Source organism: Macaca mulatta, chromosome 7, assembly GCF_049350105.2.
Source record: "Macaca mulatta isolate MMU2019108-1 chromosome 7, T2T-MMU8v2.0, whole genome shotgun sequence".
Lineage (NCBI taxonomy): Eukaryota > Metazoa > Chordata > Mammalia > Primates > Cercopithecidae > Macaca > Macaca mulatta.
In genome coordinates this window covers 112,124,594-112,146,414 of record NC_133412.1, presented here as the reverse complement: position 1 = coordinate 112,146,414, position 21,821 = coordinate 112,124,594, and the positions used below count along the sequence as shown (strand labels likewise).

General features: G+C 36.1%; 1 protein-coding gene across 1 annotated transcript in view; it reads left to right on the top strand.

Moving 5' to 3' along the window:
• SEC23A (SEC23 homolog A, COPII coat complex component) overlaps window positions 1–13,714 on the top strand; it is an 81,030-nt gene extending 67,316 nt beyond the window's left edge. The window contains 5 exon segments of the mRNA NM_001261363.1: window positions 229–390; window positions 2,697–2,783; window positions 4,691–4,846; window positions 6,474–6,539; window positions 12,310–13,714. Coding sequence (NP_001248292.1) covers window positions 229–390; window positions 2,697–2,783; window positions 4,691–4,846; window positions 6,474–6,539; window positions 12,310–12,399 — 561 coding nt within the window. The 3' untranslated portion in view covers window positions 12,400–13,714.
• Window positions 13,715–21,821: the final 8,107 nt, after the last annotated feature.

Sequence of the window (21,821 nt, the reverse complement as noted above, 5' to 3'; positions counted from 1 at the left end):
TCCCAAAGTGCTGGGATTACAGGCATGAGCCACTGCGCCCGGCCAGAATTTTATTTTTAGGCTACTGATGAATTTCGTGAATAGGATTCCTTTCTGAGGGATATAAATTCTTGTAATAACATGTTTTGTTATGTTGTTAATAGTTTGTAATCAAATGTTTTTGCTAATAGTAAACACCTGTTGTAATATTAAAATCAGTAACAACTATCTCACATGTTTATCTTACAGTTTATGTTTCATTTAAGAAGATCTTCTTTCCTGCAAGTTTTTAACAATAGTCCTGATGAGAGTTCATATTATCGTCACCATTTTATGCGTCAGGATCTGACCCAGTCTCTAATTATGATTCAGCCTATCCTGTATGCATATTCTTTTAGTGGACCACCAGAGGTAAGAGGGACAGAAAAAAATAAATTTGTCTTGTTATTGCAATGTGTGGCATTAAAAAAAAGTGAAAACAACTAAAAAAATAGATATAGTTACTAAATATAAGAATTTAAATGAATGGAAATCTCAACCTATTTATATATTCACTTAAAATATTTATGAATGTTTACTATATGCTAGATACCACGTAGGCTGTATTAGAAGATTGTTAAAAATTCTTTTTTTTTAAATGAGATGGAAGAGACTTTTAGATCATTTTGTCCAGCCATTTGGTTGATCAAATCCTCCAAAGCATATGATTATTCTTTGTGTCTTTAACAACGTCCAGAAGTGATTATGATTCTGTAGACTGTAGCTTATTCCAGAATTTAGTGTCTATGACAGTTATGACATTCTGTCTAAACAAAGTCTCTTGTTTTAATCTCATTTTCCTTTGTTTTTTTGAGAACATAAAAAATAGTTGACTATAAAGACATATGCTTAGAAGATTGATAAAGTTATCCATTTAACCTTCTTAGCAAACTGTTCCACTTATTTTAAACTGTTACCAAATGAACGATTTTTCCATTCTATAGTTAAAATGATCTGTTTTACTACTTGAAAGTATGTAGTTACTGTATTTGAAAATACTTTAGTAAGGTCAATATAAAGAGAATATTTAAAATATCTATTGATTAATGATCCCTCATGATACTATTATTCACGGTTTTATAAAATAGTGGGCAAAATGTTTTATTTCGTTACAATAATTTTTTTGTAATTTGTCAAATAGTTTCTGTTTTTCTAGGAAAATATATACTTTTAATATGTTGGTTTGGCTGTATCTATTTTGGCCTCATATTCTTTGAATCAGGAATGTTTTAGAAATAACTTTTTTTTTCTTCTGAGTAATACACATACATTGTAGACATCTGAAAAATGTAGAATAGTGTTTAGAAGAAAATTGGAATCCCACTATCCCTAGTGCCTGCTCCCATTAAATTTCAACCTTTTCATTTAATCCATGAATCCTATCAGCTTCATTTTCTTAGGGGTTTGCTTTTGGAGTTATCTTCTTTCTGTCCTATATCATTACTTTCTGTCCATCTGGATCATTCTTATTAAATAACATAGAAACCATAACAACACTCATGTTTACAAAAAATGGACAAAACCCACCCACCATGACCCATGCTTTCTATAACTACCACCCCATTTCTCTGCTCCTGGTGAGAGTTGAACTCAAAAAAGTTATTTGTTGTTTATACTTTCTCACCTCACATTGTCTTCTCAACCTATATAAGTAAGACTTTTAGCCCTAACATTATATTGAAATGGCTCTTTTAAAGATCACCAATGTCCTACATCTCACCAGAGCTCTCAACAGTATTTACCTAGTCCTCACTAGTACTCAGTCCTTGAAAACCTTTTGCCCTAGGCTTCTGTGACACCTACTATACCTTCCTGGTTTTCCTCTTACTCGCTCACCGTTCCTTCTCAGTCTTGTCCTAGCTTTTCCCTTTCAGACTTCTAAGTGTTGACATGTTTAAGGGATCAGTCTTCTGGCTTTCCCTGTCTTCCTTCTCTCTCAGTGATGTAGTCTAATCCCATAGCTTTAATTACCATCTTTGTGCATGTGAGACCTAAATTTACGTCATCAGTTCAGACTACTCCCTTTCATTTCATATGCAGAACTATTTTCCCATGTGCTCCAAATTTGCTCTATCCCAGGCCTTTCCCCATTAGGCTTAGGAGTTATCCTTGAATTCTTCTTGACTTTACTCTATTTTTAAATTGTTTTTTACCTCAGATTAAAGAGATTCCTTAAAAAATTGAAGTACACTGTAAGAATTCATAATAGCAAGAGATGTTAAGTAATAAAATATAAATTTGAAATTTAGGCCATGTGTAGTGGCCTAAATTTCAAATTTAGTGGTGAGCCTATAATCTCAGCCTTTGGGAGGCTGAGGCAGGAGGATCACTTGAGTCCAGGAATTTGAGACCAGCCTAGGAAGCACAGTGAGACCCTGTCTCTACAAAAAAAAAATGAAAAAGTTAGCTGGATGTGGTGTTACACACCTGTAGTCCCAGCTACTCGGGGGTCTGAGGTGGGAGGATTGCTGGAGCCTGGGAGTTTGAGGCTGCAGTGAGCTGAGATCATGCCACTGCACACCAGCCTAGGTGACAGAGTAAGACCCTGTCTACAAAAGAAAAAAAAAAAAAAAAAAAGAAAAAGGAAACTTGGAAAATAACCTGGAAACATCTATTTTATACTGTTAAGTAGTTTATTTTTCCTTTTTCCTCATTTCTCATTGTTTTCTTTATGTTAGCCGGTTCTTCTTGATAGCAGTAGCATTCTTGCAGATCGTATTCTTCTCATGGACACATTCTTCCAGATTTTGATTTATCATGGTGAGGTAAGATTTCAATAGCGTTTAAAGCTATGCATGTAAAGTCTTTTTACTTAGAAAAGTTTTCTTCCCTCTTATTGTATGGCTAGTGTTTCATCTATGATAAACTTTGATTTCCATTTTTATGAAGTATATATAAAATATTGTTCTGCCTACTATAAGGTTTTAGGCTTCAATTGCAATTTACCCACATGATTATTTTATTCATTCATCCACACACGATTGGATTTTGCACAAAGCATAGTGTTGTGAAAGTAAGAACACTGACTGTACATAGACAAAGGGCACTTTTGGCTTTTACCTGAAAACATTAAGAGGGGAAAGGTCAGTCTTCGTCAGTGGGCAGGCTTTCCTTTTATGTTATGCAATCGTTATAAGTTATTATTAAGTGTTCTACATGATCTTGAAAACTCACTTAAAGCATACATGAATTAAAATTTGTAACTTCACTTAATCGGAATGGTAAATGATTACAGAGAGCAGAAGATTTTAGTAGCTATTAAGCTTTAATCCAGGTATTTAGCAGACCTTGATTCATTCCTTCAGTTATTAATTCAGCCAATTGTTAAGTGCTTCCTTTGGATGCTTTGGAAGATATAGATGTTCTTTTTTCACAGATCTGCTCTCAAACTTATAGTCTAGTATTTTAGTAACTTCTGTAGATTAATTTTTTCAGTTGCTTTAATTGTAAATGATTTTAGATTTGCACTGTGGCTGGGTGTGGTGGCTCATGCCTCTAATTCCAGTCCTTTGGGAGGCCAAGGCAGGAGGATTACTTGAGCCCAGGAGTTCAGGACTAACCTGGGCATCATAGTGAGACCCCCTCTCTACAAAAAAAATTTTTAAAAAGATTTGTACTGTAATAATAAAGACATTGCTCAAAATATTCTTTTAAATAGTACTACCCAGGACTTTTTTTTTTTTTTTTTGAGACTGAGTCTTGCTCTTTCACCCAGGCTGGAGTGCAGTGGCACTATCTTGGCTCACTGCAGCCTCTGCCTCCTGGGTTCCAGTGATTCTCCTGCCTCAGCTTCCTGGGTAGCTGGGACTACAGGCGCACGCCACCACGCCCAGATAATTTTTGCACTTTTAGTAGAGACAGGTTTTCACCATGTTGGCCAGGCTGGGTTTGAACTCCTGACCTCAGGTGTTCCACCCGCCTCAGCCTCCCAAAGTACTGGGATTACAGGCGTGAGCCATCACGCCTGACCTACCCAGGACTTTTAAAAGATTTAATTATTATTATTATTGTAAATTATTTTTAGTTGATACCAGTTTCTAATGCCCTTTACTTGTTAAGAATAATACCTGTTTTAACTTCGTTGCCTCTGTTAAAAAATAAAAAAACCTGTAATACTGACAGAGCTTTTTTTTTTTTGCTTTTTGTTTCTTTTATGGTGATTTTTACTTTTTCAAGTAGCTTGTTAAAGGAGAAATCAGAAATGCACATGATTGTTTTATACAGAGGTATAAAGCTATAGAAGAATGTGTTGACTGATTCAGCTAACTTAGAAAATAAACCAGGCATAAGATTTTAGATAATTTAGTTACATGGTTTTTAGAGCTACTTACCTTAATAAATGGATTGATTCAATTGCTTTCACGCATCATAAGCTTAGGTAGATAGCTTTTAACTAACATTCATTTGGTAAGCATAGTGTTTTAAAAATTTTCTGACTTACCTAAGTATTCTTTCATTTTACTTTTAAAGGAGAAGAAATATTCTAATTTTATATTTATTAAGAATATTTTCTCTACTGAAATTAATGTTTTTAACTTTAAAAAAATTGAGGTAAATGGAATAATGGTCTATAATTTTCTTAGTTTCTAAAGATTACTGTCTTTGGAAAAACGTCAAGATTTTTGGATGGGCAAGAAATTTAAAGTAATTTCTTTAATTGTTTTAAAATTAGACCATAGCACAGTGGCGGAAGTCAGGATACCAGGACATGCCTGAATATGAAAATTTCCGCCACCTTCTGCAAGCCCCAGTGGATGATGCACAGGAAATTCTTCACTCCAGATTTCCAATGCCAAGATATATTGACACTGAACATGGAGGCAGCCAGGTAAGTAGTGTTAATTTGTTTGTGTGTTTGTTTGTTGTTAGGTTTGCAGTGAGGTGTACCTCCTTGCCTTCTGATTTTAATAGATTGCTTCATAAAGCGGACAGAAAGGTAAGGAGATAGGAGGGGAAGGTATTAGTGCTTACTTTTTGCATTAGCTTTTGAGAGCAAAGCAGTAAGATTATTGACTAGTTGCCTAACCTTGGCAGTTTCCATCATCTCCTGTCTCTAGCCTAGCTTCCTGAACAGGGCCAGGATGGCATTGTGGTGATATACTAGCTTTGGTTGAACAAGAAGATGTGAGCAGCTTGGAAAATAATATACTTTTCTTAAAGCTGTTTATTTACTCTTAAAGTCTATGAATATGACATTTGTGGTAACTTACATTTTTTCATTGTCTTCATTCCATTATTCCAGTTTTCTAGAAAATAAAATTTTATGTAATAGGAAAACACTGTGGTATTATGAAAAGGTTTTGTGGTTTTTAGGATTATGAGGATACATATACATTAGATACATGTACATACATACACAGTTGCTTTGAGACCTTCAGAAGGCTAAGTTAGGTTTCTTAACATACTCTCATAAAATACTTCTTACTTCTCTTTTGTAATTCTTAAAAGAGTTGTAATAAATTAATTGTAAGTTGTTATTCATTTGTTTTACTTGCTCTTTGAAGGCAGGGACTATGCTTTGTATTCCCTAATGCCTAGTATGGTATTATAAAATAGGTAGCAAATGTCAATAACTATTACTCAGAAATGATAATTGTTATTAGTTTTACTGTATTTACATGAGTTATTTCTTATTGAGAATTTGCGAAGTACTTCTGCATGCCTTATCTCATTTGATCCTCATAAGAATTCTAGTGTTATTTTCATTTAACAGACAATAAAACTGAGATCTAGGTTACTTATGGCCAAGGAAACACAGTAAATGCAGGAGTGGGATTTGAGTCCAGTACTCCAGGGCCAGTGCTCTTCACTGTTAGGTTAAACTGATTCCTTAGAGAGTACAAAAAGATTTTGTATGATACTAAACTTCAAAAGATGTTTCTGTCTATGTGCTTCCATTATGAATTAAAAATCTTACTGGTTCTTTCATTGACATCTCACTATGTGTATTACCATTCTCCTCTTACTCTGGTTATTATTTTCATGATGACAAGCCATAGTGGGTAGAAGGATGAAATGTTGGATCACTTGTCTCATAGAATCACCTGTGGTTTAAGAAAGTATAAGGGTCATTATTTTAAACAAAAGAACACACAGATTTTTATGGCTTTTATTTTTATCATTTTTTGGGATTTTGAACTTCTGACCGAGTATTTCGTAATTTCACACTAACCTTGTCATAATTGTTGCACACATAATTTTTATATGCTGAGTTTTGGATTCAACAATGTATTTGTTATTTTGGATGTATGATTTGGAGAGAAGAGGTGCATTTATTGTTTATTTGTAACACATAGTGACCTATACATTTCAAAGTTTAATATTTTAAAAATTAATTTAATAAAATTAATTTTACCAACACGTACTAAATAAAATTGATTTTGCATGATATAATTATTCAGCTGATATTGACTGAAATTTTCTGTGGATAATGTTATTTCTTCTTTGCTTTTAAGGCCCGTTTCCTCCTTTCAAAAGTCAACCCTTCACAGACTCATAATAATATGTATGCCTGGGGGCAGGTAAGTTTAAATAGCAGGTCTTGGAAATTATTTCTTTGTGTATTTATTGTTTGTTATTTTAGTGAAAGCTACATTTTTTTTTCCCTGTGTATTTAGTAATGATTTCTGTTGGAAAAGTAATATAAAAATGAGAGTAGAAAACAGAATTAATATTTGGTGACACCATAGAAAAAAAGTGATCCTATCAAATAGACTCCAAGTTTAGCACTATACCCTTGAGACAGAAAGCAATAAAGTGTATAAGACAAGAAGTGGTGACTCAAGTTTAATGCTAGGTTGTGAACCACAAAAGGCTACAATAAGCCAAGAGAGGCCAGGAATCATAGTTGAGCAGGAGGGGCAGGAACCCTGCAAATCATTATTGGTATAGTTTAATTTGGTAAAAGTCCTGCTGGGTGTGGTGGCTTATGCCTGCAATCCCAGCTGCTCGAGAGGCTGAGGCAGGAGGATCACTTGAGGCCGGGAGTTTGAGACCAACCTGGGCAACATAGCAAGACTCCATCTCTTAAAAAAAAAAAAGGTATTAACCTGTTGGTATAATATATCAACATTTATTGAGTGTCCAGTATGTTTAGGACTTTGTATTGGCTCTTTAGGGTGCAGTTATTAACCATGCCTTTGAAGAGCTTGTAGTCTAATATTAGAGATAAGATACATAACTAAGTAAATGACAAGGCAGAATGGGATATTTGTCGTTAGAAAGCTATCAAGTATTAAAAGGTTAGAAGAGGAAGATGGAAGGAGGTCACATGGTGGTAGCAGGAAGAGGGTATGTAATCAGAAAAGAGTTCAGAAAAAAGAAACATTTCATTTAAAGAATGGTTATTTTGGTAATTGGAAATTGCATGAGGAAGGGAAATCTAGGTAGAGAATAGTATGGGCAAAGATAAAAGACTACATGTAGAGCTGACTAGAAGAACATAAAACGGAAATGTGTTGTACAACTAAATTGTGGAGGATCTTGAATGTCAGGTTGAGGAGTGAGAAGTTGAATATTTATTTGGTAAGTAATGGAGAGTCATTGAAGGTGGACAGAGGGGCAGATTTGAGTCTTAGATAGTATAGTTGAATCTTAAGATTAAATGGAAGCAATCTGTAGATTGAAAGTATATTTATGAAAATAATCCAAGTGAGAGGGAATAAAGACAAGATGGTGAAAGGAATAGATTTGGGAGCTATTTCAAAAGTAGACTCAATAGGACTTGATTAGAAGTTGCAGGAAAGTAAGTATTCCAGGGCATGGCAACTATGCACAAAATCTGAATTCTGATTGGATCCTGGATTAGAGAGAGAGAATAGCTATAAAGAATATAATTGGGATGATTTGTGAGATTTGAATATAGATCATATATCAGATAACTAGTACAGAATTACTAAATTTCTTGAGAGTGATAATGGTGTGGTTATGTGGGAGATTCTTCTTGATCTTAGGAGATACATATTGAAGTATTTAGGGATAAAATGTCATGATGGCTTCAATTTCCAGAAGTTATTCAACAAAAAGAAGAAAAAAGGAAAAGTAATGTAGAAACATAAAGCATATGTTGCAAAATGTTAACAGTTAATTTAGGATTTAGGTATGCTATGTGGGTGTTTATTGTACTTCTCTCTCAACTTTAATGTAGTCTTGAATTTTTAAAAAATAGGTGAGGGGAAACAGGGTATTTTGGGGTTTTGAGCCTGAGTGACCAGGAGAACATGTGTCAATAAATGAGAGAGTGGAGAGAAATTGTTTGGTTTAGACACTGAGTTTGAGGTACTACCTAGAAGGCCTTATTGAGCCACAATAAGATGACTATATTGATTATGGCCATGTTGAGTAGGCTGTTGGCAATTTGGGTTTGATGGTCAGGGCAAGGACGAGAAAGGTGATACTTAAAGTCATCACAGTAAATGCTTGTCTAAAGAGAGAGTAAAGAGGTAAAGGAGAGATGAGACAAGAAACTTCAGGGGAGTACAAGTAGTAGGAGTGTCTAGTGAATTATCAGAGAGGCAGAATGAAAAGTAGTGTGTCATAAAAGGTGACTCTATAGAAGGAAGAAGAAGGAGGTAACAAAGAGACACGCTGCAGACAGTTGAAGGGGGATACAGAGTGAGAAAAGGTGCTTGGATTTGATGGATAGGTTATTTGTGGCCTTCTGTAAGTGGCTTTAGTATGGTAGTTGAGTAAGAAGACAAATTTATAAGAAATTAGTGGGTGGCAAAGAAGCGGAGGTTGAAAGTATGAATGATTCTTTTACAGATTTAACCTGAGGATGAGCAGTAGGATAGGCAGATGATTGTTATTACAGTAAGGGCACAGAACTTATTTGGAGACCAAGCATAAAGAGCCAGTATAGGAAAGACACAAAAGAACAGATATTTAAGATCCTCAGGAGAGAATATGATCATAAGCACTATATGGAGGTTAAGCATTGGTAAGGAGGCAGGACACTTATTTCTGCAAAAGCAAAAGGTAAGAAGGGTGAAGACAGAAAGGTTTTTAGGTGGAGTGAAAACTCACATTGAATAATTGCCTGTTTCTTTTCAATAATATGAGATTATTTAGGAGTGAAAAAGGCTGGAGTTAAGGACCAAAAAACTAGAAAAGATTAAAAACAGTTGTAAAGAATACAAAAATAAACTGAAGATTAATAGAAGACTTTTGCAGCAGTGGTGAGGGCCCATTTTATTTACTAAAAATTTCTAGAGCATGCTTCCATAATGTTTTTCGTTTGTTTGTTTTGTTTTGTTTTGTGTTTTGAGACGGAGTCTTGCTCTGTTGCCAGGCTGGAGTGCAGTGACGCAATCTTGGCTCACTGCAACCTCCGCCTTCTGGGTTCAAGTGATTCTCCTGCCTCAGCCCCCTGAGTAGCTGGGACGACAAGTGCACACCACCATACCAGCTAATTTTTTGGTGTATTTTTAGTAGAGACGGGATTTCACCATGTTGGCCAGGATGGTCTCGATCTCCCGACCTCGTGATCTGCCCACTTCGGCCTCCCAGAGTGCTGGGATTACAGGTGTGAGCCACTGCGCCTGAGAAAATCCATGAATAGATTTTAATTGTTTCATGAGGGCCTTATGACCCAGTTACCTCGTAAAGGCCCTGCCTTTATACTGCCACATTGGGGATTTTCAAAATGAGTTTTAGAAGGGATGGATATTCAAACCATAGCACCATCCTACAATTGCATGATTGAATTTGTGTAATATCCCTGTCCTGTCATCCCTTTTCCCCCCTCCATTTCTTATGGCATTGCTCCTGTTAGATTATTAATTACTTGAGGCAATAACTATCATTTTCATTTTTGATTTTCCATAGCACCTTAAACATAGCATATATTGAATACAATAGATCTGGACAGGAGAGAGCAGAGATTAGAATATTGGAAATCTATGGAGGTGGTTAGGAGTTAAGGAGTTTTTGTAATATAGATAAATAAATTGAATCCAAGGTCCAAAAGTTCTAAAAGGTGGGGAGGTTATAACAAGTAAAGGAGACTAATCTTGGAAGAGTGGAAGGCTGGTAATGGAAAATGCAGACTCTGCAAGTTACTTGACTTCTCTTTGTTTTCACTTCCTTGTCTATAGAGTTTAATAAAAGGTGCTTGAAATGGACAGTAATACTCAGTAAATATTAGCTATTAGTTTTCACTGTTATCAATGGAAAAAAAAGTCACTTCTTATATTTAACATGGGAAAGGAAACCTATTTTAAACTATGAAGTGTAATTGTTACTGCCTGGAAGTAGGGGCATTACAGGCATAAATAAGAGTGCTCAGGTCTTTCTTAAGATTTTTATGAGTAATGATGTTAACATTTTAATAATCATGATATCTAATAAACTGAATCTACTACGTTTTAGTCACTATCTTTCAGTGTACTCTCATTTAATTAACTTTTATAAGGTGGATACTAGTAATCCTATATTTCATGAGAGGAAATTGAGACTCATATAGATTAAGTATTTTATGCAAGATCATGTAGCTAAACTGTGGCAGGGTCTAGATTTTAGCCAAGGTCTGTCTGACTCCAGATTCTGAATTTTTAATCATTAATTTGCTGATTGCATTTAAGGGAAATAACTTAGTAAACAAGCATTTTACTAAAAATTAATGGACTCTAATAACTCACAGGATTTTTTGGGGGTCAGAAATCAAGGACCCTATGATAAGTATTATCCATGAACGGCCGTAAGAGGGCGCCACTGCAACACTTCTGTGACGGTGCTGGAGGCCTCTGTTGCTGTAGTGCTTCGTATACTGAATAATGTAAAGCTTGTACCTTTCTGCTTAATCTTGGATATATTTTGAATAGAAAAAGGATCCATTTGAAAAGTTGAGATCAGCTAACTGCTAATTTTTATAAAATTGAATTGAGCATTGGTATTTATAATTTCAAGTAGGAGCTCTGTGGTATGTAAATTAGGAAATCCACATATTTTGTCTTGACTCCGAGAAATGGCTCTGAGATTGCGTGACTTGAGATGGAAAACATTGTAAAATGAAAAAATCAGGCATAGTAACAGAAAAAAGTAAGAACCATGAGGTTGTATTGGTTTAGGTTACAGTTTTGAGACTTGTAATTCTCTATGTTAGCTATGCATATAGAATAAAGAAAAGTATTTCATTGTTGCAGATTTTTCAACAGAAGGACCAATAAAAATAGCTAAAACGTGTTGTATGTCTACTGTGTGTACGAGGTATTGTTCTGTTTGCTTTCTGTGGGAGGTATTGTTCTGTTTGCTTTCTAGAATTTAACTCATTTAATCATTACAACAACCTGTGTAAGATAGGTCCTGTTATTATCCTTGTTTTACACGTGGGGAAACCAAGACATAGTTTAAGTAACTTCTTCAGTCATATGGGTAGGAAGTGGGAGAGCCAGAATTTGAGCCTAGGCATTCTGGCTCCAGACTCTATGTCCTTAATCTCAGTAAGGGATTGCCTCCTTTCATTATCAGATCTTTCAAGTTCTTTTGAATAAACACGATAAAATTGATTTCCCTTTATTCAGGAGAGGTCATGGCATGTTTGTGGCTATGCCAGACTAGAATCACAGGAGCTGTAAGTTCTCGTCTCACATTTGCCATTAATTTGCTGAAATTACTTAATTTCCCTGTTTTAGACATTGAAATTTATAATTAAGAAGAACTTGAGTATAAGAAGAAAAATATAAAATTCAGATAAAAAATCTTCTAGAAATACCTTCTTTTGCTGAAGTAAAGTTTCATTGTTAATGGATTGGGTTACCAAGATCATTCTGTCAACACAGTTTTTATTAAAATGGATAATAGGAATTTTCCCTAACTCTTGTTAATTACTTGGAACCTACAGAAATCAATTAAAATGACCTGAAAAGTTGAGAAGCATAGTTTATTTTAAAAATGATATTATGAGTTTGCTTCCTTCCAGCTGGGATTTCTGTTAAAATGCCAGGGAGAAAGGGTCTGGAGGTCAGGCTTTCTTTTAAAGCCCCAAGCCTCTAATTACATTGTTAGTCTTTGTGGTGACTAGCCGCCATCCTGATTCATCTCATCTCATAGCATAAACTCATATGTGATCCCATCAGCCTATGAATAAAGACACTCCTATTATCGGGAATTCTAAGGATGTAGAGTCTCCCTCCCAGGAACCAGGGACGGAGGCCAGTTAGATTCTTTTTATTTAATAGGAGCATAGGCATTGTTCTATTTCAAAGGATTTCCTTGTCTATTTTAAACATTTGTGTATAAATTCCATGGTATCACCCTATGTTTTAATCATAACAAATACTTTTTTTCCTCTAGGAGTCTGGAGCACCTATTCTTACAGATGATGTTAGTTTACAAGTGTTTATGGATCACTTGAAGAAACTTGCTGTGTCCAGTGCTGCTTGAAGTGCTAAACATGTTAAAGATACTTAAGAAGATGAAATAATATTCAAATTTCATTTTTTCCTTTTTCCATTTATCTGTGGAAACCAACAGATATTGCTCTATATTTTTTGTATTAGTATGGTTTGAGACAACATAGGGAAAATATTCACATTTGTAGATTAAGCTGGAATTATAATGAGAGCAATAAGAACAAATTTATTTTGCTTACCACAGTGTTATAACTGGTTCTAGAAATTTGAGGTCTTTATAACTTAATTATGTTTAATAAAAATAGAGTCTGCCTTGTACTACAGATGTAATTTATTTGTATAATGCAGACAGACCCAAAGTGGCACTGAATTTCCTTGCTCACCTTTTAAAAACTTGTTCCTTAATTTTAGCCAGAAAGCTAAAAAACATTAGTAATGATAAATGTGAACATTTTTGCTTATTCATTGAATATTTTTCTGTAATTTTCAGCACTTATGTATACACTTTTTCTGTACTTACTAGGGTAAGGCAGATTTATTTTTATGATTTGTTTAGGAATTATTTGATTTTATAATGGTAATTTTCATGATGATAATGTTTTTGGTTATTTGGAAAGATAGTTTAGAGATGAAAGTTTTTTTTGGGTAACTATCCCGCAGCTGACAATAAATGTGAAATTTCCACAAAATATCCAACCTATGTGACTAAACACAACAGTTTTTTTTAAAAAGGGAGATAGAAAATAAATTGTTTTGTTGGAGTGCATTTTAGTAAGCCTTTGCAGTAAAACGACTGTTGTAACTACTAAACCAAATTTAGTTTTCACAGCATGGTTTTGTTGTTTTTCCCTTGTTTTTCTGAGGTAAATTTTATGTTATATCCTTCAGTATTTTAACACTACTTTGGCAGTTTACACATTACTTTTTGTTTTTCCTTCCTTTTTGTGAAATTTATTAAGTTGTGGTTCTTATTGATAACAGTATTATATAATGTTTGCTTAATTATATCATGTGATGCTCAGTTCTATTTTGATTTATTCATTGGTATTCACTTTTACCTTTAAAGTTTACTTGTAGCAAATATGTTTACATTGATAAAGCCAGATATGTTTTGACAATGAAATTTACATATCAAGTACTGCAAATAAAAGGTGGTGCTATGATATATGCTTAGGAGGACAGTTTTAATGATTGTACTTGCATGAACACAATCATATGATGGTAAAACAGAAACTTAAGAAAAAATTGTTTATATGTTATTTTCAATTAGCTTAAATAAATTGCATTGTTATATTTTATTTGAATTGAACTGTGCTAGGCCTAAATGCCAATAAAATATACTTTTCACTGTTTTTCTGGCTATTTTGAAATCTAGTAAAACCTGAGAAGCCTAATGTAAAATTAGAGTATTTAAAATCATTAGATTTAAAAGCTACTCCTTTAAAAAATAACAACTTTAAGATATAATTCACACATCATACACTTCATCTACTTAAAGTACACAAATCAATAATTTTGAATATTTTCATGAAGTTATGTAATCACATCACCACAATCAATCTTAGAGTATTTTTTATCACTCCCAGTAGTTACTCATTTTTGTCATAAGGCTAGTGTGTTTTTAAAAAGGGAGATAGAAGTTCATGTAGTTTTTTGTTGTTGTTTGAGACAGAGTCTTGCTCTGTTGCCCAGGCTGGAGGGCGGTGGCACACTCGGCTTACTGCAGCCTCCACCTTCTGGGTTCAAGCTATTCTCCTGCCTCAGCTTCCCGAGTAACTGGGATTATAGGCGCCTGTCACCATGCCCGGCTAAGTTTTGTATTTTCAGTAGAGATAGGGTTTAACCATATTGGCCAGGCTGGTCTTGAACTCCTGACCTCAAGTGATCCACCTGCCTCGGCCTCCCAAAGTGCTGGGATTACAGGTGTGAGCCACTGCACCCAGCCAAGTTCACATATTTTGAATTGAGGAAAGACATTGTAATGATGACACCTGTTTAATTTGCCTGTTCTCTTAAGTTATGTCCTTTAAGAATGGTGTTGTGCCATTGTTTCTTGTCTTGGTACTTAGCCCTAAACTGTCCTCTACTTCTAAATCAATTACAGCTGAATTTAGGGATAGGATGAACAAATACCTTATCATACCCTTTTAGCTTACCATTTAAAAGCAATCGCCTGGGATCATTTTTGTGTATAATTTATCTATTTCTAAATTATCTACTTACATAGACTGTTGAAAAGAATGTTTAGCCCTGTCTTAGTTTATTTGGGCTGCCAGAACAAAATACCTTAGACTGGGTATTTTACAACCAATGGAAATTTATTTCTCACAGTTCTGGAGGCTGGGAAGTCCACAATCAAGTAGAGTTGGTGTCTGGTGATGGCTCTCTGCTTTGTAGATGGCACCTTCTTTGTGTCCTCACATGGTGGAAGGAAGAGAGATGAACAAGCTTCCACAGGCACCTTTTGTAAAAGCACTAATCCCATTCATGAAGGTGTACCCCTCATTCTCTAATCACTTCCTAAAGGCCCCACTGATCTGGGAGGGAGGCAGAGAAGTGCTAGGAAGCGAAGGACGTGGTCCTTGGCTAGGGCTTCACCTCCAGGCCTGTGCCCACAGACCTAGGTGAAGACAGGCATTTCTGTTTTCCTGCCCAAATGTTGCACTTCCCAAGATCACCCTGGCCCACCATGCCCCCATCCTGTGCTTTTAACAACCTAGAGACCCTAGCGGGCACACACAAGCAGCTGGACATTAGAAGGAACACTTTGGCGGAAGAACACAAAAACAACAGGATGTCGAGAGGCGCAGGTCGGCCGAAAAGTACAACTGGAGACTCCAGTAGACACCGACAGGCCAACCAGTGGAAGGACACGGAGTTGGGCTGGGGCTCCGAAGGAGGGCCCGGGCTGCTGAGCTGCCTGACTCCAGGGGAAAACCACCTTCCCACTCCATCTCCTTTCTGGTTCTCCATCCATCTGCTGAGAACTTTCACTCAATAAAACCTTGCACTCATTCTTCAAGCCCACGTGGGATCCGATTCTCCCGGTACACCAAGGCAAGAAACCCTGGGATACAGAAAGCCCTCTGCCCTTGCAATAAGGCAGGTGGTCTAATTGACCTGACACAAGCCGCCTGCAGACGCCTAAACTGAAAGAGCGTACTGTAACACACGCCCAGTGGGGCTTCAGCTGTGAACATTCACCCCTAAACACTGCTGTGGGGTGGGAACCCCACACCTGCCTGTCTGCATACTCCCCCTAGAGGTTTGAGCATTGGGGAACTGAAGAAGCGAGCCACACCCTCATCGTACACCCAGCCAGGGGGTTAAGGGAACTTTTCCCCTTTCACCACCTCTTAAATGTCATATTGGAGATTAGGTTTCAACATAGGAACTTTGAGGGAACCCAAACGCTTAGACCACAGCACTCTTCTAAAGAACGTGGATGATATGGTTTGGGTTTGTGTCCCTGCCCAAATCTCATGTCAAATTGGAGGAGGGGCCTGGTGGGAGGTGACTGGATCACGGGGGCAGATTTTCCCCTTGCTGTTCTCGTAATAGTTAGTTCTCGTGAGATCTGATCGTTTAAAAGTGTGTGGCACTTCCGCCTTTGCTCCCTCGCTCTCCTGCTCTGTCGTGGTAAGACGTGCTTGCTTCGCCTTCGCCTTCTGCCATGACTAAGTTTCCTGAGGCTTCCCAGTCATGCTTCCTGTTAAACCTGTGGAACTGTAAGTCAATTAAACCTCTTTTCTCCATAGATTATACAGTCTCAGGTAGTTCTTTATAGCAGTGTGAAAACAGACTAATACAGTAGGATGGATAAAGAATATTTGCTAAATTATTAGCAGCACTGAGTAGCTTTGGTATATTACCCAGAACTGTTTTGGAATTCATTTTTGAATCTACTACTTCTATTGGCATAATCTCTAAAAATGATCTTAGACATCATCTATGTACACAGATGTAACAGGATAAATTTATTCTTTTATTGGCAGATTCCAAAACTGAGCTGACATTTCTCTGTTTAGTTCCCCACTTGATAGACTTCCCTCTCATATCCCCAGACTCAGAGACTGCATCTAATGAGTGTACTTAGTTGTCCAGCTCAGGCCAGAAACCAAAGAATCATTTTCAACTCTTACTCTTCTCAACATCTTTGGTAACCACATTGTAAAAATTCAACCTCTCTAGTATTTCCGTAATCTATTTCCAGTTCTCTATCCTACTGTTATTCTGCCTTCATTATATCTCACCTGGCTTGGTGAAATAGCTTCCTAACTAGCCTACTTTCTCCAATCTCCTTGTCTCTATTCCTCTTTTCAATTCACTTTCCACACTGCAACAATAGTGCTATTTCTGAATATAGGTCTGATTCAGTCATTTCCTTTTGCCCTCCCAATAAAATCCAAACACTTTGGCCTCGTAACATTGTATACTATATATCAGATTGTACCCCAGTTCTCTGCTAGAAAAATGGTATAAAAGACACAGCTGAAAAGGTGTATTGGAGAGGGATTCTAGTTGTACCCAAGCATGACATTTAGGTGTTGTATTTGGTATCTATTTAGTGTCAAAACCAAATGCATTCTCTACTGGCTGTTACAAATTAAATTCCATCGCTTATTGCACTTGCTTTTATTTTAAATGAACATGGTATTTTTTTCAGTTATTTTCAAACTGCGGACAAATTAGGATTATTTCCTTTATCTTTTATAAAATTAAAAAAAATAGAGATGAGGTTTCACTATGTTGGCCAGGTTGGTTTTGACCTCTTGGCCTCAAGCAATCCTTCTGCCTCAGCCTTCCAAAGTGCTAGGATTACAGGCATGAGACACCTCGCCCAGCCGGATTATTTCCTTTCTAACATCCGTCTTTACATTTTTATTTTCATTTCCCATGTATCCACTATACATGCATATATACTTTTTGTACTCTTCAAATGCTTGACTTGCGTTCATCTTGAGGATTTTGTCAAGTTATTCTACAGATACTTCTATTTTTCTTGTTTGCTTTTTAATAGTTTATGAAATTAAGTCTCCTTTCTTCTGTTCATTTTTCCTCCTTTGTTTACCTATTGAAACAACTGCTGTTCTAGGCTTAATGTATTATTATCTAGTGAACAGAATAATATTAAGGTATGGAACAGTGAAGTTACATTACTAAATATATTTGATTTTTTTTTCTTCCCTACCTATGGATTATACTGACCAGCATCTTCAGTTGCTTTTCTTTGAGACTTCGTTTTTTTTTTCTGTGTGTCTATTTTCTTACATTTTGTTATTGCCTACCTTTTTCTACATTTTCTGTGTACTAATTTTCAAGGAGCAATTTTAAAGCTCAGTTTTTACTCTACGTTGTTCAAGCCTGATTTGTACTGTTTGCAAATTTTTGGTCTTCGATTAATCTTATCTAAAACTTCACAGCAGGAAAAACTTAAATTGTACCACTGATGGAATGATTTGTATTTTTTTTGGTTAATCCTTTAGTTTTAAACAACAGTTCAAAAAAATGTAGTGCCATAGGTATTCAAGACACAAACTGCAACTCTAAGAGAGGGGAAATTATTCAAAAATTGTTACTAATTTACCTTCTAAATGTAAGGGTATCCGTGTATGTTCAGGCCACATTGTATAACTGGGGGTTCTCTGAATTAAGTTCCATGTAGAACACAATGTTTAATGATATGAACAAAGCGAATCAATGGAGACTTTCATAAGAGCAAAAAAGTGATAGTTTGAAAGTATTAATCCATTTCTAAAGCTAAGGAGAAAATTGAATATCAATTCTTCTGATAAGCATAAAATACATGTGTTTTTTTTTAAATGAAAGTCTTAAAAATTATTCAAAATTTTTTCCCCAGGCCAATTAAGAAGCATAATTGCTTAGTTATTTGATGATCAAGATTCATCTACTTTTCCTCTAATGAATTTCAACTGAGACTTGATGTAACAATCATACATTTACCACTCATGAATGCAGTTTGGGAAACTGGACTTTTGGAGTTAAAAGGGCCAATTGAAATCATTAGGTCCTATTTCTTTACCCAATTCATTCAAGAATCCCTCCACAATATCACTGTTGGTCACCTGATCTCTGTAAAATACTTTCAGTGACAAGTCAAACAACAGCTGAAAGTTGCTGAATGCTGTGAGTGACTTACACCTTTAGAGAAAAGAATGTTGCTGAGTTAGAAAGGATTTGTATATGACATACCAAAGTAAACTTTGACCAGAATTTTACGAGGAAATACTTAACTCCATTTTACATGATAACACAATCAGAGGGGCTATGAACTTTCACCTAAAAGGCCATCTGGCAGTCTTTGATACTGTCATTTAAAAGAAAGTGGGTAGACAGTTACGTAGCAGATGTTTGCCGATTAGAAGAATGCTCTCAAGCAGGACATTGTGGACACACTCACCACAGAACTGTGTATTTTCCAACTGCAGTAACCATGTATTTAAGTGGATAAAAGTACATTGTAGAGCTTGGTGTTATGAGTCTGTTTCCTGTGGAAAGTGTGGCCTGCTGTGCTGGGGAAGCTGCTGTTTTCTTTTCTGGTCGAGATCTTGTTCAACTGCCTTCATAGGGTACAGGGTGAAGCATCCACAGAATGATACTGTGTGTACATTTAACCTGTTCTGGGGACTGCACTGTTTGTTTTCGCAAATTAGGAAAATCGACAAAATCAACAATTTTTGTAGAAATTAGAACTTTTTCTAAGAATAGCAAACCTGGAGATTACTTATGAGTAGCAGTAAAGATGTCACTTTGAAGTGATAAGTATACTGAATAAAGAATCCCCAATAAGGAAGGATCACATTTCACTCTATTTAGTGGCTTAGAGCCTTTTCTTCAAGCCAATTTAAAAGTAACTTAATCTGCAGAGGTTTAAAAATTAATCTTTATCAAATCCTTGTGAGATGCTAATAGGTTAAGTATTCTACATGTTTGAAAACATTTGTAAAGAAGAGATGAAAGAATCACAGAGCAGTGCTTCTCAAACTTGAACATGAATCCTCATGGAATAATGATAAAATGCAGATTTCCATCCAGTAGGTCTGAGGTTTTGCATTCTAACAAGCTCTCAGGTGATACCAGTGCTGCTGCTGTGGCAGGCCACAATTTAAATGGCAATGTCAGCCAAGAGCAGCGTTATGTTTTGGGACTCTCATAGGAAGAAGTCCAGCAGTCAGTTGGAAATGTGCATTTTGGACTCAGGAGACTCAGTTTTGGGAGCCATAAGCATAGAATAATAGTTGAAGTTATAAGAATAGATGAAATTGCTCTTCTTTAATTATTTACTAAATACTAATAAGGTAGTTAGGGAGCACAGAGTCAGACACAGTCCTCCTCTGTGGAGCACAGATTATGCCATCCTGTATGGCCTCCTGCAATGTTTTAATTCTAAAATTCTATTTTTAATGAGAACAGTAAGCCTACTGATTTATCAAGTATATCTTTTTCAGCAAGGAAGTATTTCTATTAAAAAGACCATCAGGTTGCTGAAATATTAATGGTAGTACAATATCATGTAACTGAAGAGAATGTTATCATTGAATTCAGGGTTTTGATGAAAACCCAGAGTTAGGTTCTTTATTTTAATAGGGATGTTGAGAAAACAAGATTCTGAGTAATAAATTGTGAAATGGCTTGATTAATAATTGTCTTTCGGCCAGGCATGGTGGCTCAGTTTACTCCCAAAGTGTAATCCTAGCACTTTGGGAGGCCGAGGCAGGTGGATTGTTTGAGGTCAGGAGTTTGAGACCAGTCTGGCCAACGTGGTGAAACCCTGTCTCTACTAAAAATACAAAAATTAGCTGGGCATGGTGGTGCATGCCCGTAATCCCAGCTCCTCAGGAGGCTGAGGCAGGAGAATTGCTTGAACCCAGGAGGTGGAGGTTGCAGTGAGCTGAGATGGCACCACTGCACTCTAGCCTAGGCGACAGAGTGAGACTCCATCTCAAAAAAAAAAAAAAGTCTTTAATTATTTTAAGGATGATGTCTCCCACTTTTTAGGACCACAAAATACATTGCCAAGGCATGTTATGCAATGTTCTTAATTAGGTATGTTTGTTAATTGATTAGGTAACTATTATGGTGTAGATAGACATTGCTCTGCCTGGAGTTAGAGAAGTAAATGCGACAGTCTCTGAGCAGACTTTGGACCAATAGACTTCTATTTTTGTGTTTGTTGTGTGGTGACTCTTCTTACCTTAGTGTATATTTATATTGGGCCTTTTGAATTATATTTACTTATTGAGTGCCATATACACTTCTGACATGGCTTGTTGTAAATGACTCTAATGATTATTTTCCATTTGGAGTCTAAAGTCCAGCACAGTTTCAGGGAGCTAATGTTTTATTATTGCAGGTTCTTTGTCAAGAACATTCAGTGCACCTGCTGTGCGTACTCAGCCTATATATACGGTGACAGCTACATCTGCTTCCCCATCTGCACCTTTTGGTTTTAAGTCGATATCATTAGCTATCTGTAACACTTAAGAATCTGCCTGTATCTGTTGAAGGATAGATAACTGGGTTGAAAATCCTCACCTTTCTGCAAGACCTTCCACAAAATAATAGCTCTGTGGAGTGATTTGGGGATTTCTTATGATTAAATAGATTATTGAAGCTGTGATTGTCAAATAGAAACATGTTTAAACATGTTCCAGAGCTTACTTTTATTTATTAAGAAGGACATGATCACAAAATGTGCTTAATAATAATGTAGCTACGCTATATGTTAAATTTGGATCTGTTCCCATAGCAGATAAGATCTGTTAATCAATAAAGTCTAAAGTTGTCTGTACAGAGTGGAAAACCCTAATCCTTAACATTAGTATACTAGTCATGTCAATCAGCATGTCCACATCCTCCTGCTTGCATCTCTCTGCTGGACTAAGGAGCCAGCCTCCGTCTCTTCCTTAAGCAAAGGGGTGGGATCAAGTTTCCTAAGGGCACCTAATCCATAGACTGGTTGCTGAACCCATGAAATGACTTGATAGGAAAAAGTTTCCTTAGTAAGAATAGTGATAATTAACTAGACTAATTATACTCTCCTCCTTGAAAAGTTGAAAGACTCAGATAGCAGCAGCCATTCTGTAATGAGAGAAAAAATGACTAAGAACAGACAAGGGGTGGAAGAGGTGTACTGATGGTGGAACATTAGGATGAAGGTTCATTAACTCTGCTGGGTGATAGTTTCTAGACCGCCCTGCATCTTGAAACATGGCCATTTTTGGAATCCTTTCACCCTTACTCCCAAATGTGTTCATTTGGTATAATACGTTTCCATTATTTGAGATGACTGAAACTTACTTATGAAACAAAGATCACAGTGACCATGAGGATTTACTTTTTGATCTGTGTTGCAAAGAATAGGGATTAATTATTGAGAAATAACAAATAATAAGTGAGATGGGTGCCACATTGGGACAGATTCCAGAAGAT